The 16,048-nt window shown below is 38.7% G+C and overlaps 3 protein-coding genes across 3 annotated transcripts; 1 reads left to right on the forward strand and 2 right to left on the reverse strand.

Annotated features, from left to right (window-relative positions):
- Window positions 1–118: 118 nt before the first annotated feature.
- On the reverse strand, window positions 119–6,381 carry LOC136242902 (cAMP-dependent protein kinase catalytic subunit beta-like). The gene is made up of 10 exons (XM_066034402.1): window positions 6,146–6,381; window positions 5,981–6,093; window positions 5,890–5,923; window positions 5,612–5,686; window positions 5,129–5,336; window positions 3,755–3,861; window positions 1,264–1,371; window positions 994–1,201; window positions 734–837; window positions 119–383 (listed from the first exon to the last, which is right to left on the reverse strand). The coding sequence occupies exons 1-10, from the start codon at window positions 6,377–6,379 to the stop codon at window positions 207–209; spliced, it is 1,368 nt and encodes a 455-aa protein (XP_065890474.1). The 5' UTR covers window positions 6,380–6,381; the 3' UTR covers window positions 119–206.
- Window positions 6,382–6,473: 92 nt separating this feature from the next.
- On the reverse strand, window positions 6,474–10,111 carry LOC136242886 (uncharacterized). The gene is made up of 10 exons (XM_066034382.1): window positions 9,157–10,111; window positions 8,647–8,833; window positions 8,318–8,457; window positions 7,990–8,058; window positions 7,694–7,846; window positions 7,601–7,641; window positions 7,164–7,232; window positions 6,850–7,066; window positions 6,660–6,804; window positions 6,474–6,614 (listed from the first exon to the last, which is right to left on the reverse strand). The coding sequence occupies exons 1-10, from the start codon at window positions 9,970–9,972 to the stop codon at window positions 6,583–6,585; spliced, it is 1,869 nt and encodes a 622-aa protein (XP_065890454.1). The 5' UTR covers window positions 9,973–10,111; the 3' UTR covers window positions 6,474–6,582.
- LOC136242897 (cell cycle checkpoint control protein RAD9A-like) lies at window positions 8,649–15,197 on the forward strand. The gene is made up of 12 exons (XM_066034395.1): window positions 8,649–10,181; window positions 10,250–10,320; window positions 11,360–11,521; window positions 12,205–12,313; window positions 12,463–12,562; window positions 12,608–12,714; window positions 13,149–13,255; window positions 13,350–13,414; window positions 14,125–14,651; window positions 14,702–14,868; window positions 14,921–14,974; window positions 15,025–15,197. Exons 1-12 carry the CDS (start codon window positions 10,148–10,150, stop codon window positions 15,079–15,081), a joined length of 1,560 nt encoding a protein of 519 aa, XP_065890467.1. The 5' UTR covers window positions 8,649–10,147; the 3' UTR covers window positions 15,082–15,197.
- Window positions 15,198–16,048: the final 851 nt, after the last annotated feature.

A 16,048-nucleotide genomic window follows, 5' to 3' on the forward strand; every position in this document is an offset into this window, starting at 1 on the left:
CACTTGCCAGACATTATTCGATGCATGCTACAATCTTCAGTGTCACTTCACTTTTTTACAAAGTACTTTTGAAAATTTAAGAATCACAGAATGGCCAACAAATTTTTATATACAAAAATTATAATGCAATTCAATTTCATAACAATCAATAGTGGTACAAATAAGTGTATTATATACAGAAAAAAATTTAATTTAAAATTTATGGATTATGTTTCTGGGTGACTTGTACTGAGGTCTGTCAAAGTCTCTCCAATGTCATGTCGCACTGGAGTGTAATCAAACTCTTGCAAGTGTAGTGCTCTCGTTGTTGTTACCAGATCAGACAGTGTCGCTGGTATACATGTCATTGCTGTGTCGAAATACTGCACATCAGTGATGCTCCTCTGAGAGGAAAAATTGTACAAAAAAAGTATTGTGTTCAGTACAAGCACATAATCAGTGGTGGTACCTTCAAAGTATACTCAAACACATTTAAAATGAGTTTTTTGTTTGTTAAATGGTACACTGGATACTATGCATGTGTGAACACAACTATGCTTTGTGTTTGCTGAGTACTTGAACAACCAATAAATAAGTACATCCACCATGCACAGGACACCAATACTGATGTATCGCAGTATATACTGTTATTAGTTGTGGATACAATACATATTATGTAGTTTAACACACAGTGTCAGTGGTAAAGTAAATTGATGGGCTCATGTTATGATAGTACAAAGATACAAGCACTTACCAACAGTGGACGATATGGGGGATCGACCAACTGAGCAGCTAGCTCATCCCACGTCCATGTATTTGCACCACCAGAGAACACATAACTTTTACTAAATCGAATAGCTACACAGGAAACACACACTACGAAATGCAAACACACACACATATTATATATTACGTGCACACAAGCAATACATATTTTATATGTGCACTTTGCTAAGCACACGTACATGTACACTACACACATAATACACATTACAGTGCAAATAATTAACATACTAAGCCTCTTGGTGGCTCTGCTTAGAGCAGGCATGCTAATTCTACTAGCTCTCTCAACTGCCTCTTGTTGTTTAATGCGCTCATCCTCAAGTGACGCATAGTGTCTTTCTTCATCAGCAGAAATTTCAGTTTGTGAAAAGAATGGATGATCTTTGATGTCTACTGGATCTTTACTTCCCAGTCTCTCTGAAGGGTTTTTATTTATCAGCTACACAGAAACAGCACACACAAAGCAATGGAGACGAGTACAAGCAAAGTATTTCACGATACCTTTACTAGTAGGTTCCTAGCTCTAGGTGAAAAGCAGCTGTTAAACCGTAATGATGCTCTTAACACTAGTCTGTACAACTCCACACGATCTCCAGAATGGAATGGAGGCTACGGAGTCAGTAGTGACAAACTAACACACATATGTACATTTACACGAATGCAATGTGCACACATACACATGCACACACACACGCACACACAGAGAGGAAATGCAAGAAGAAACTGAGGGCCTCGTAATTAATAGTGCATAAAAATGGTTCAAAGGGTGCATTATTCAAATGACATGAGTGACGTTCGAACATGAGCATGCACAACCTAGGTAATTGAAGACTGCAAGAGTCTGACTGCTCATCACGACATGAACTACTATTTAGAGACACTAGAAAGTAATTGAAGATGTATGTGAAGCCACTAGTTATCTGACAAGCTAATTAGCTTGCACCATGAGTGACCACACCCACCACTAATGGCAAAGTGCAATTGAGTATGTTGCTGGACTAGCTGTAGAGGAAGAATATTTGCGAGTTGTGTACCAGTTGTAAGGTCTTTTAGCAGCAGTTACATCTTGATTTGTTCTTTATCCAGCTGCCAATCTTATAGTGCCAATGTGAGAAAATCCATTTGCCAAAGGGGGCAAAATGATGACTATTGTTTTGTTATACAACTGCATAATATGTACATACAATGTTTGTCAAACCTTTAAATGTTGCATTCAAACCTTCGAAGATTAAAAGCACCATTTGTTTACGCACTAGTAATTATTACTTCACTAGACTTGTTTGTACACAATACACACACACGTGCACACATGCACACACACACACACGTATACACACACGTGCACACACACATACACACACACAAGCGCACACACACATACACGCGCACACACATACACGCGCGCGCACACACACACACACAAAGTAAAAGCAAAGCCTTCAGCTGCTGTGCTAGCATGGTCACACCTGCCCAGTTAACCAGCACTGGGACACCTATACACTACTAAGGTGCTAGGAGTCAGCGCAGGAAAATCCTCTTGGGGCAGGACTAATAACCCACAGGAGGCTGCACCATGTCTACAGGTGAAGGTGTGGGCACCCAAGGTCCCACCTGGACCTTCACCTGCTGTGTAGGTCCCTACACAGTGGGTGAAGATCCGGGACCTCCATGGACAGTTGGCATTTGCTTCCCCAGATAATAGCAGGTACCCATTGATGGGTGGGCTGCTTCTACAGGCCACCAGGTCCCCATTAAACAACTGGGTACATTGAAGCAATGTGAGTAAAGTTTCTTGCTCAAGGAAACAACAAAAACACCAATTTGGCGTAACCGAATGGGAGCCTTTCGATTACCAGGCAGATGTTCTAGCCACTTGACTACGCTGCCTCACACAACACACACACACACATGGCATCCCATATTACCACACATAGACTCCATGTCTCAATTAGTATCTCTCTCTTCTAATTATTCTGATGAAAGAATATGCTAAAGCACTCGCAAAACACAACTGTACTCAGCGAATTTAGTGCCAGCAATGTCAGGAGTTGATTAAGTCTAAAGTCTTTCACTCAATGAGCACCTCATAACATGTACAGTTACACTGATCACTCAAAATGACTATGTACTGTACAACCAAGTATGAAAGGGGTAAACTTTGGTTTGCACAAACATAGACAACAACTTCACTATATCAAACGTACGTTGCTTTCTTGAAAAGTAGAATATTCTATACTAGGAAATTTCATGTAGTAAACAAAGCTGATAAAAGAAGCCATTGTACAACACAACTTGGACATTGTTCAGAGAACCATTCAGAAGTAACAGCATGGAGATCACACAGCCTTGTTTCCATGTATTTGTGGGCATGGCATAATGAATATTTAAAACTGAATTTCACCTACACAATCATTAGAAGTTAATGTGTGGGTGTACTTCCCAAGGTACATGTACCTATTCAGACACCATATTACTACATTGTTACTCTGTTGTGTAATCTTTTGTTTAGGTTGTACTCCTATGGGTTTATCCTTCTGTACTTTCTTGGGAATAAATGATTCCTTAGCTATGCATCCATCAGCACCTCTAGCCTCTACCCACAGCCTCAAACCATTGCATAACTGGTTGTGTAGTGTGACTTGTTTTGTGGGAAACCATCCACAGGCATTGGCTGGTGCTGACAATTGGAAGACAATTAACAATCAGAAAACAAACAAGTCAAAAGGACCACTCTTTGCTCTACACACTGTACATGACAATAACGTCACTAAAATTACCACTGAAATATAAGATATTGATTGCTTCAGTTCTCAAGACAAACAACAACCATCAAAATTGTAGATACTTAGAAAGGCTTCAGGAAGGAAATCTTAAACACGATAAAATTAGGGAAAGTGTACACAAAGCCCTGCCAAATAGGGAGAAGTGGGTCATTGTATTGACACAACAAACTAACCCATGGCTCATACATATTCCAGTACATATATTGTACCTTTCCAGCTAACAGTTCATACAGTAGTACACCACAACTCCACCAGTCAGCAGAGAAGTTGTAATCCTCTCCTTTGAGTACTTCTGGAGACATGTACTGGGGAGTACCTGGAACAAGAGAACGTGTTCAAATTGTGCACTCATATATAGTAGTGGTAATGTGTATGTTGTATGTGTAATAGTGTGTGTGTGTGTGTGTGTGTGTGTGTGTGTGTGTGTGTGTGTGTGTGTGTGTGTGTGTGTGTGTGTGGGCGCACACACGTATGTGTAGAGTTGGGGTAGTTACTTCAGTAAAGTAAGTCCCATGTAACTTAGTTACAGTTACTATGTAAGTTAGTATCTAGTTACTAGTTACTTTCATAAAAAGTTACACTTGTTTATTAACTTTTGTATTTTGCCCAGAGCAAGGGAGAAGAGAACTACAGTATATATAATAATTATATGCACACTTTCTGAAAATAACAATTCTGTAGCCATTTCAGCTCAGTTTCAACTGTATACTCATGAAGAACAGTACACAGAAAGTGTTTGCCTAATGTGGTTGTAGCACAAAAATTGAAGTGCTCTTGCTTTTATAATTACCTATAGTTACACTGTAACTATTGTAACTAGTTACTATGCGAACTTAGTTACTTTTCAGGCAGTTGTAACTAGTTACAAAGCAAATAAATAATTATATTACTAGTTACTTTTTACGTAACTTAGTTACAAAGTAACTAGTTACCCCCAACTCTGTGTGTGTGTGTGTGTGTGTGTGTGTGTGTGTGTGTGTGTGTGTGTGTGTGTGTGTGTGTGTGTGTGTGTGTGTGTGTGTGTGTGTGTGTGTGTGTGTGTGTGTGTGTGTGTGTGTGTGTGTGTGTGTGTGTGTGTGTGTGTGTGTGTGTGTGTGTGTGTGTGTGTGTGTGTGTGTGTGTGTGTGTGCCAGTTCCACCTTCAAAAAGATTTGACCCGACATTGCCACTATGGTGGAAACAATTCACCACTAGTCTGATATTTATCTACTAGAACATAGAAGCAGTGGAGAGATCTTGCCACAGGTGATTTAGAAGTAAGTGACAATTATTATACAATGAATACATCATCAAGAGGGAATATTAAGGATAAGATTCTAGTTAAGAAGGTCATTGTGGGAGAACTTCATGAAGTACAAGTAATCTGCCAGAGACAGGACACTATTCACTATCACATATTTTAGATATGGGCAACTTGAGGTGTATGCGTATAGTAGCGCATTGTAGTATAGTGTGCATAGCAATTGTATACCAGTGTACATGTATCAGTTTATTCAGAAAATATTTTGGATTTTACTGACAGAAACATTTCACTCACAACAGATCTATATCATTACACAATAATTTTGTCTTAGTTCTCTTACCTGAGAAAGTGTTTGTGTGTTCTCCTGGTTCTAATACTTTGGCACTGCCAAAATCGGTGAGGAACAGGTGACCAGTATGTGCCAACATTACATTTTCTGGCTTCAGGTCTCGAAAGATAATGTGCTGTCCGTGAAGGTACTCTATTGCTAGGATCAATTCGCCAATGTAGAATCTTGCCTGAGGCTCAGTGAATGTCCCTGATTGCCGCTACACACAATATTACAATGGTAGTAACCAGCATTTACCCCAGATCTAGTTTGCATACACAAATATTTCAAAAAGTGGAAATGCTTCTCCAGGTAGCAACAATTTTATAAATTGTTCTGGCTAAAAAATTGTGAACGTTGGACATTACATGGTCTGGACAAAACCCTGCAAACACCTTGACCTTATTTAGCAAAATCAGGGCTAAATTTAGCAGGGCATGCATATTCCCTCCCACTACAATTTCCTGTGATAAGGTAGTACACAAAGTCACTCACCAGATGATAAATGATGGGTCCTCCAGCAGCAAAGTTGAACACATATACGAAGAAATCATCGGTTTGGAAGGAACACTGTTAATAGGGCGAGAAGAAGCCAAAAGATCTTAGGTAAATGACATACAATGCAAATATGGTCACAGCAGCAACAACAGCAGCCATGGTAAGATAATACACACTACACACCTATCCCATTAGTATGAGGTAGATTATAATATGTATAACATTAAATGTAGAGAGTTGTGTGTACTGTGTAATGTTGTGTTGCCATAACTTACATTTAGTTGAATGCAAAATGGAAATTTCACTTTTCTACAACCAAACAGTGTGCACATATAAAACAGACAGGTACAGCATACTAAATCTTACTTGAGAATTCTCAGCTCAGCTAGGATCTGATCTATCTGTTTATGCGTCACTACCTTAGCTTTAGGAACTACCTTAAGGGCGTACACGTTATTTGAGTGTTGTGCCAACATAACCTAGAGTACACCATCGATGCCAAACGCACCACAAGCAATTCACCCCACCAACCTTGCCGTACGCGCCTCTACCAACGGTCTTGAGTAAAGTAAAGTCACTCAGTGAGTAACTGGAGCCCTGGACTGGACGGGGTATCGGTGGAGGGCTGTATGCTCCGGCAGAAAACGACAATGAAGAGCCGTTGACATGCTTGTTGATAATCAGATGATCTTTAGTGCTTGTTCTAGCGTAATTATGTCGGCCTCGCCTCTCTCCGAACAAGCAACAAAACAACGATCTAGCCATTAACAGTTTTATCTATTTACGGTGCACCTTAAGTTATCCGGATAAAATATAAATAGTATACGATAGTTCGTATTTTTATTATTTTTTATAAGTGTAATGCACATCCATCAATAGCACCCATTGATGGCTTGCTATTCTCAAGTAAGTGACCGATTTGGTCAGCCCTTCTTGCGTGCTTGACATTCCATTCATCCTCTCTTGAACTAGTTGCCATTCTCATTAGGTCCATGACACACTGAGATAAAAATATGAAGATACATTCTAATTATCATTTTCATACCCAGGTCAACAGCATCAGAGAAGTGGTTCAGAATAGTCAGCCATGTTTCTTGAGCCTGTTTACTAGCAAATTCCTGCGGGTCATGTGATTCAGATGCAGAAGAGTGGGTGGGGCTAGTAGGATGTGAATGGCCTGGGGGAGATCCCTACAGTGTTGCTGTGATGTAAATCAGTAATGAAACTAATAGAACCTGTGGTGTGGGTGGGGCTGATGTTGATTGATGGGTGGGGCTATGCTGCAATGATGGTGGTATAGTGTCAGCTTTACTGGAAACAGTTGTCCTGCCAATATTGCCATCGCTTTTAGTAGCTGCAGGCTGTGGAGTCTGGGTGGTGTCTTCACCAGGTGGATGAGGGATGGTATTTGGAGCGGCTAACTGTTCACGTAGTCTAGCAACCTCTGCTTGTCTATAGGAAGAATAATTAGCAGTGATTATGTGTGTGTGTGTACGTGCATGCGTGCGTGCGTGTATAAAATCACATGCAATACACATAATATGCTTACAGTTCAGTCACTTGGTTATCACGTTGTCTTCGCGCTTCAGCCACTGCTTCTCTAGCCTCTTGCAGTTCTCTATAATCACAGAACAGCATTTAACACACCAATAACATGCAAAAATGTGCTTTATTTTCATGCAAAAAATTCATGTTAAAATTTTTGCATGATTTTGAGTAATTTTACATGACTGCTCTATTAGAGTATCTAGGTCTTTTGCAGCACAGCGAGTTACACAGTTATTTGGCTTAGAGATATCATTGTGCAAAAAAATCATGGAAAAAAATCTGTAAAATTTTTGCATACGAATATTAATTTACAATGAAAATAAAGTTGGTAAACCTAAATTTATTACTTTAGTCTTTAGTTAGCACAATAACATCAGAAATTACCAACTGAACTACAGTAGAACTAGCAGAACACCATCTACTACTTATAGTACTGACCTCTTCTTAGCCTCATCAATTGTCCTCCTCTGTTTCTGCAGCTAGAACAATACCATAACATGCCGCACAGTACCAGCCACGCCCACTAGCTACCTCATCCCAGCTAGGCACTGATGGGTGCTCACTGGTGTAGTGTGACCATTGTGGGAGTGGCTCCAGCAAGGGATCAACATAGGAAGTGCGGCTTGCTGCTACAAGAGGTGCCTGTAACTGATTGGCCAGTTCTCTATAGAAGTACTTCTCAATCTAAAGTAGTATCAGTGCACAGCTCAGTAGAAACAGATGTACATGGTGTACATGGTTTTACAGTTTGATATAAGGTTGTTATGGCATTTATAATAATTACATTTAGATGGTACCTACAATGTACATGTACACTAACAACTCACCATTAATTGGATCTGCATAACCTCCACAGTTGCCAAGTTGCCCTTAATGACAAATGATATGGCTGAAACCTGAACAATATAAATAAATAAGACATTAGTCAAGCATACAAGATACGACAAGCATTTACACAATTCTATGTAATTTCTCAGGGTAAAAAATAAATAACCTCTATACTGGCTATATAACTCATCATTATCTATTCCTTAATAGCAAAGCTTTAATTGATTCCCAAGTATCAGTGAGCTTACAGATTTCCTCTTTCTATGAAAGTTACTGATGTCACAAATGTGGTGACATCACATTGTCAGTCTTTTGAGGGAAGCTCACCTCCTTACACTGTAACAGTGGCTCCTTCATGATCAGCAGCAGGACAGCGATGAGGTATGGGATATACTGGTATCCACCAATACCCAGTCCTATGAAACACTGGTCCCATATGAAGCATACCACATCCATGGACACATCACCTGTAAATATATACAGGCACTTTCTGATTACAGTAATCCCTCATATTGTATTGGACTCACTCCACTCACTCACTTGCACGTACGCATGCACACACACACACACACACACACACACACACACACACACACACACACACACACACACACACACACACACACACACACACACACACACACACACACACACACCTACAAACAGCCTTTGCACAAATGGATGCAATAATGGTACTAAATATACTGCAATCGCTTCCTCCTCAGTTGAAGGAGATCCTCCAGCTACCAGAGCAGCTCTAAGTGACTGGTAGAAAATATCATCAACTCTGGCAATCAATGTCAACACTTGTTTCAACATGGTAACCATTGCACCTTGAGTTACCTATTGATATAAGGAGTTTATAAATTCAGTAAGTATGTTTGAGTGTGTTTACATGTGCATTGTGTGTATGCACAGGTAGAAGAAAAGGTCTAGTAGACATGCCATTTCCACCAAAAATCAAAATACTCTAATAGAACACTCATACAGTAGCTATGGAGTCCTCATGCTTAATTAGCCTAAGAGAGATGTTTTAGTGTTAATCCAATCTCAGATTAATCCTTCTAAAGTTCTTAATCATCAGGATTGCTTTCTGCAGCTTCATATAGAGCATACATGAGATTGCTCCTGGTAAATGTACCATCAACAAGGCTACTGTTACTTACGCTAATTCCCCCGTCCATCATAGTAGGAGGTCGTTGAGTCATAAAAGACACATATTGTTCTGCTATCATTCCAGCCAACTGATCAACATTCATCTTAACCCCTTGTTTGATCATGGTCAGTTCTCTCAACCTCAAGTAGACAAATGGTACACACAACATAATATCCACTTGAGACAACTGCTGTTTGCCACACTGCAACTTCCAAAATACGACCACATCTTTCATCACTTGTAGACACAGACCATTCTCTGCTAACAAACTGAACATCTTATTTGAGCCAATTAGATGTTGGCATTGCTGGTAGACATGGTAACCTGTTGATGCAGGATCATGTGAGTTGGTGTTGGCAGCCTTGGTAATATAGGTGTGATAGATCTGCTTGTTCTGTAGCATCACCTTCCAAGCTGTGATTCTTAGTGTAACAGGTAATCTCCTGTTAAAACACTGCACTAGCAAACGTTTATGACTAGGCCATTTTGCTAACAACTGGCTACTCAGTCCAGCCAACAATTCCATAATAAAGTCATTACGTGATCTGTTGCCTTTATGTAGTGATGCATACTCGTTCACATTCCTGTCCATTGTACTGGACACAGCAGCTACCATGTTTTGGTACACACTGTTGTTAGAAACCTTGATTTCTTCTGATGCTTGTGTTGTGAGGTGTAGGCGTTGCTGTTCTGTCAGGTCTGTGAAGAACATCACGTTACCGGCACTTAGATGTCGTTGTATGTGGACAAACAGTTGTTGGCTAAACAGTTTCCACTGGTTGCTATTAGCAACCTCCCTTTTGCAGGCTTCCAGTAAATTTGCCATCTACTATACTGGAGAATATCAACGAATACAATCATCTACAATCACAAGTATGCATAAAGCTACCAGAGTAAAGGGCTTGAAACATATTGAAGCTCCTTATTAATGCACATGTAAACAATGTTACTCTATTTAATGCCAAATTTGCCGCGCGAGTTGCCCGCGTGCTAGACTGCACATGAAGTGCACTATTCCTGGAAGAGGAGTGAAGGGTGAGTAGTGTGTGTTTGTGTGGGTAATTTTTTTACTTGAATTTTATTCGTCGTTTTCTTTGTTGCAGCGTTTGGAAGAGCCATTCAGTGCCTGGCCAAAATAGGAGATGAGCTGTACATAGAAGCTACATCTGATGGGGTGAGAAGTTGTAGAGTTTTGACTCTCTGTATAAATAATATAAATTACAATGTGCACGAAAGCAACAAATGCTGTCTTCGGGGGGTGTCAAAGTGAAAGTGTTAAGGCTCAGTCTGGGGCATCCTCCCTGGAAAACTTTGAAAATGCACATTTGCTATTTGGAGAAGCAATTTTGGGCTGTAACTGTGTGCAAGGTGCTACTGTATTTAGCTACCCAACAAGTGTTTATTTACATAACTGGACACGCACCTCCATAATACTGTTTAACTCTTTAACATTTATGGCCTTTATTAATTAAGAGAAAATGTAAAGAATATTTCCAAAGTAGCTACAAAGAGAAACAAAGCTAAATATAATGGTAAATTATTTTAGAGGCGCTTAACACTGACTAAGTCGGCATGGAAGGTAATTGTTCTGAGTAAAAGATAAATTAGATGTCAATTATTACCAATGCTATAAGTATTGCATTTCACTACTTTAGGTTTCAGTTTTGAAGTTTTTTTTGTTAAATTCCAGCCATAAAATGGTAAGGTGAGGGTCTGGCCTCACTGGTCCCACCTACTCTGATGCCCTGGCTGCCTGCAATACACAGAATGCTGGACACATGTCTGTTATATGTAACCATGAAATTGAAGGTTTTGTACAAGTTTTAAAAGAAAATTCATCCATAGTAGTCAATAAATATCTGCTTGTAAAACAATACTGCAAGGAGTGTGACACGACCGTCATACTAGCAAATTTGTAAAAGAAATCAGTCTGATATGTTTGTGCTACTTACATATGTATGTACAGGATATTCCTATTACTTGTTATGCATATATGCTCTGTTAGAACAAATGAACCTATATACTAACATTTTTGTCAATTTAAAGTACAAACATTTACTATGTGGAACCAAGACAGTTTGAGATTGTAATTGTAAGTGTTGTTATTGTAGACAACACATTTTACTCTTTTATCAAGCATGGAGTTGTAACAATGAAACACCTTATAGTTCCCTGTGTATCTTGTTATAACTTATTTTACCCTCCCTTTGAAGTTAACATTACGGACAGTCAATAGTGGACGATCAGCCTATGCTTGTTTCACATTCTGCCCAAGTTTTTTCCATCACTATGACGACGGGAAGTCCCAGCTAAAGAACACAACGTGCACCAGTAGCAGTCAAACTACCACCATCAAATGTAAAGTGCCTGTAAAAGTGAGTTAGTTTTTCTGTTTTACTGTAAATATCTACCAAACATAAGTTAAATGATCTGCTTAAATAATGAAGGATGCTTATTACAATTAATTATGATTTTTGCTATCCTAGTCTTAAACTGTGCACAAATACTAGCTACTTATAGTGTTTTATATAGTGAAACCTGTTTAATCAGGTCCCTGTATAATAAAATCACCTGGTCATTGTAACAACATGCTAATATAACTAGCTACTAAAAAATTAAAAAATTTAAAAGGAAGTAGGGATTGGTATAATATAGCTACATGCTACCAAAAGTAAAGAAACAAGCTCAAAAATGTAACAGCTGAAATGAGAAATGATCCAGCGGTAAAAAGTAAGGAAACAAGATTAGACGACTACTTACTAAAATGAGACACACTTTAATCCCTACTGTTGGCTAGCATCAGCCAAAAGTAGGGATTAAAGTGTGTCTCATTTTAGATGTCGCTAAGTCACTTGCTTAATAAGAAGTCAACCGGAATAAACAAGTTTCACTGTAAATACTCTAATAAAACAGTCACACTGCACCTTACTTAATAAAGTACTCATGTTGCCACCTAAATGTTTCTTGATATGCAGTGTAGTTTGCATGTGTTTCAGTGTGCTTGTGTACGATTATGTGTGTGCACTGCAGGTAGTAGCAGTTGTGCTCTTTTTATTAGTGCTGTTTGTCAGTGTTCCGGTCCAGTATGGAGAAGTCTGTGGACCACTGTGTCATCACCCTTGACCTGACCAAGAGCAAGCTTTTGTTTGTGCTCCACTGTCGATATGGTGAGTGAGTAGGAAACATTATGGCTACTGCATGATACAACAGCATGCTGCTACATACGCACACACGGACATGCACACACACAACAAATGCACACATGCATGCACACAGTCTGCATTGCAATATCACTGGTATTAAATTAATACTAAAGGTATTGTCAAGACTTATGATTTTGGTTTTGAGGAATGCCAATCACTTCAGGCACTCTTCAACAAGCAATTGTCCCCTAACTACATCTCTGGACCAGCCAGGTGAGTGTCCACAAAATACCCACTGTGTCAGCTATTGTTATACAGAACACTCAGTGACGTCATTACCAACTTTGCCACCAGTCTTGAAGAGGCCACTCTAATTGCTACCTCTGATAAGCTACGCATCAAAAGCTATTATGAAGGAGACAGGGGTGTGTATGTATTATAGCTTCATTATGATGTCTACCAGGTGCATGCCTGCCGATGGTAGATATACTGTATTTGTATAGTTTTGCAATGGCTAAAGTAGATGAAAACATTGACTGCACTATTGGAGTATTTGCTATTAACTGAAGATTACTCTCTTACTTGGCTGTGTTAAGGGATTACATGTCTTCAATGTTGTGTATACTGAAACCTTAGACAGGTTGGGAAACCTCATAACATGCATGGCTGTTCAATAACTTCAGTTAGAGTGTTTTGTTGCTTGTATAGACACAATTAAGGTTATGTTCTAATAGAACACAGCAACAGTACTGCATGTTGGACAGACTTAACTAGTGGTCTATTGTATTATCAGTTTTTTATCTGTTTAATTTTTAAGCTAAATTCTGCTTCTGTTTATTTGTAATTCATTACTATTCAGATGTCACCAGGATGGCTGGTACTGAAATAACACTGGATCCACCAGAGTTTGATGATTACAATATTGATGTTGACGCTGAAATCACCTTCTGTTTGAAGGAGTTGAGAGTAAGTACTGTGAATCAAGATGTCCATGTTTATAGCATTAATCATGATTTTGATAGTATAGTGATTCCAATGAATTCATTTGTTTTTTATGTAGGCTATTCTCGCCTTCACTGACTCAATTCCTCACCAGTTGACCATTAACTTTGACCAGGCTAGCAGGTGAGTAGTTTTTGTAAATGTAACTGTGTACCAGTCGTTTGTGAACTGACATTGTTAGTTTTGCTCTTATAAGAATTTAAATTTGTTGATGGGACTTACGTGATAGTCACCACTGCACAGCAAAATACTTGGTACAATGCAATACAGTGAAATTTCATGACTTTTAAAAAGTGTCCTTATTTTAATGAGATTATGAAGTACTCTGTAACAATTTTTGCTCCATTATCCAAACACCTTTGTGCCAGTTCAATCAGGTAAGTGAATTGTTAAGATAAAAAGTAATGTTTAACATTTCATACACCCTGAATATATCACAGTTGAAAAAATACTCTAATAAAACAGTCACCTTTGCTGTTCAGAAATCAATTCAGATATCAAGGTTCTAGCAGTAGTGCAGTAGTCAATGTACTGGCTATACTGATACCAATTGTTTATTACGGTGACATATTTGTGAGCACTTGCAAAGCCTGTATGTGTATACATACACACATGTATCAATAACAGAAAGAAAGTAAGTACTAAAGTGATTGGTTTCAGTACTGCCAATATACCAGTGCTGATAGTGATATCAATATCACTGTGCTCATAGCTTAAAAGAATTAGTATGTTAAATACAGGAAAATCCATGTAGTGGTGATTTATGGAGGGAAAACATAACAGTGTTGAATTGTTTGTTAGTGTTTAGTACAGTTGTTATGGTAACATGACAGGCCAGTGGTGTTCAGCTTTGACTCTCCACAAGAATACAATGCCGACTTTGTCATGGCAACACTTGCAACTACAACGATGGCATCTGAAGATGTTTCAGTTAGGCAACGCAACAGTAACCTGGCAACAACATCAGCAAAAGCAGTTAGTAACAGTAACCACAGACACAGCGTTAGTAACAGGCCATCATCACCCGTGAACATTATTACTACTGACAATGAAGTTGGAGCAACAGCAACAGCAATCGGTCTTAGCATTGCTGAAACACCTAAAGACTCTAGTACAGCTGCAAGTATACGAGAAAGAACAGCAATAGTTAATGGATCGTCAAATGGTGGTGGCAGCCATACTGAAGTGGCAGCTGCTGAAGATAACAATAATATAGAAACTATAACTCACAATCAAACCTCACAGGATGCTAATAATTTACTAGACAGCTTATTTGATGACATTGTTAATGATGATGTCATCAATGATGATGTGATAGATGATGTGTATGGCTTTACCCATCATTCACACACTAGCAAAGGTATCCCAGTTATAACAGAAGATAGTAGAGTTGTTTTTGTTGTGAAATAGGTGGTCATGCCAGCAGAGGTAAAGGCAAGAGTTCTAGTAGAGATAGTGACAGTAAACAACAGCTAACTTTTAGTCAATCAGAATTGTCACATGACTCAGTTCCTATGGATACGGGTGATGTCACCAACAGGAGCTTCATGCTTCCTGCCACTCCCCCAAGCAAAAAGGTGAGGTCTTTAGTTAGTTGCTCAAGAATTAGCTACCATCTCTGTATTCTAGTTCAAGTCTCATTTCTACAAGGACTACAGAAAGAAAATTCCATTGTCATTTCCAGTAAGGCTCATTTGTATATGTGCCACATCATGTGATGCATTGTTTTCCAGGATAGCCCCACCCACCAAACTGTATTAGCACCAGATTCTGATGATGACACGCCATAGTAATTGCATGTATATGTTGTTTATATCAGTGATCATATCAAGGATTGCAGCTGCATTATTCTATTGTGTCATGATTATTACACACAGTTGGTATACAATTATTTGTATTGATCCTCTCTCTCTGTGTGGTGGAGTTGCTACACTATATTATGCGCATTGGTCTCCTAGTACATGTAAATGTTTTAAAGCATAATTCAATGATACTAAAGGGAGGTATGTATTGTAGTGAGTTCCACACATATAAAATAGAATAACATATTAGAGCATCTTGCAAATGGTCAACATAAAAGCACCTCCATATTTACATATAATCCAAGAGTAGATTATCTTAATTATTGTAATGCTTGAGGGTCAGTGTTGTGATGACCTAATCAGTGTGTGCAATGGATGTCAGTGACTGATCATATTTACTATGTGCTTTGGTTGGTAGTTATACACAAAAAGGTGTATGACAGGATAGTTTAAAATCCAATCTGTTTTTTTTTTAAATATTAATAGGCTTTATAGTGCAACAAACATTCTGTACAATTACAAGAACAGATAGGAGTTGCACTAAAGGTAACTGGTAACTTGTACCAGCACCTATTATACTAACAATTACTACTAGCTTATAAGATTACAAGTGTTGTTAGAGTGACATCAGTTAAGGGAACTGAAGTTGGGTGTACAAGGATGTTTGGAACAGGGACAAACAAAATGGAGGGTGTGTGGATCGTCTGGAGTAAAATTGGTTGTAAAATGGTTCCAAAGAAACTGCTTTAGATGTCTTGATAGTGATAAAAGATCTAGAGCAAGTAAGGTGTTGTATATTTTTGGAAGTCTGTTAAGATAAAAGTTATTTGCTTGTTGGTAGATACATGTTTTAGTTTGTTGTTGGCAGATTATCTAGTAGAAAGCTGACAAAAATCCACATAGTTTCTAATGTTGAAGCTTTCTGAAGGATTGTGATTGATTTTACAAAAAAGAA

Source organism: Dysidea avara, chromosome 13 (assembly GCF_963678975.1).
Source record: "Dysidea avara chromosome 13, odDysAvar1.4, whole genome shotgun sequence".
NCBI classification, from domain to species: domain Eukaryota; kingdom Metazoa; phylum Porifera; class Demospongiae; order Dictyoceratida; family Dysideidae; genus Dysidea; species Dysidea avara.

Bases quoted from the DNA above. Each gene is read 5' to 3' on its own strand.
- LOC136242886 (XM_066034382.1), bottom strand. From the start codon at position 9,972: ATGGCAAATTTACTGGAAGCCTGCAAAAGGGAGGTTGCTAATAGCAAC. The intron at 8,059-8,317 runs GTGAGCTTCCCT...TATATTGTTCAG, and splicing joins CACTGTTACAGTGTAAGGAG to GTTTCAGCCATATCATTTGT. The intron at 7,642-7,693 runs GTAGCTAGTGGG...GTATTGTTCTAG, and splicing joins CAGTGCCTAGCTGGGATGAG to CTGCAGAAACAGAGGAGGAC.
- LOC136242897 (XM_066034395.1), top strand. From the start codon at position 10,148: ATGAAGTGCACTATTCCTGGAAGAGGAGTGAAGG. The intron at 13,256-13,349 runs GTAAGTACTGTG...TTTTTTATGTAG, and splicing joins TCTGTTTGAAGGAGTTGAGA to GCTATTCTCGCCTTCACTGA. The intron at 14,652-14,701 runs GTATCCCAGTTA...GTTGTGAAATAG, and splicing joins TCATTCACACACTAGCAAAG to GTGGTCATGCCAGCAGAGGT.
- LOC136242902 (XM_066034402.1), bottom strand. From the start codon at position 6,379: ATGGCTAGATCGTTGTTTTGTTGCTTGTTCGGAGAGAGGCGAGGCCGA. The intron at 5,687-5,889 runs GTAAGTTATGGC...CCCTATTAACAG, and splicing joins CATTTTGCATTCAACTAAAT to TGTTCCTTCCAAACCGATGA. The intron at 1,202-1,263 runs GTATCGTGAAAT...GTTTCTGTGTAG, and splicing joins CTAGGAACCTACTAGTAAAG to CTGATAAATAAAAACCCTTC.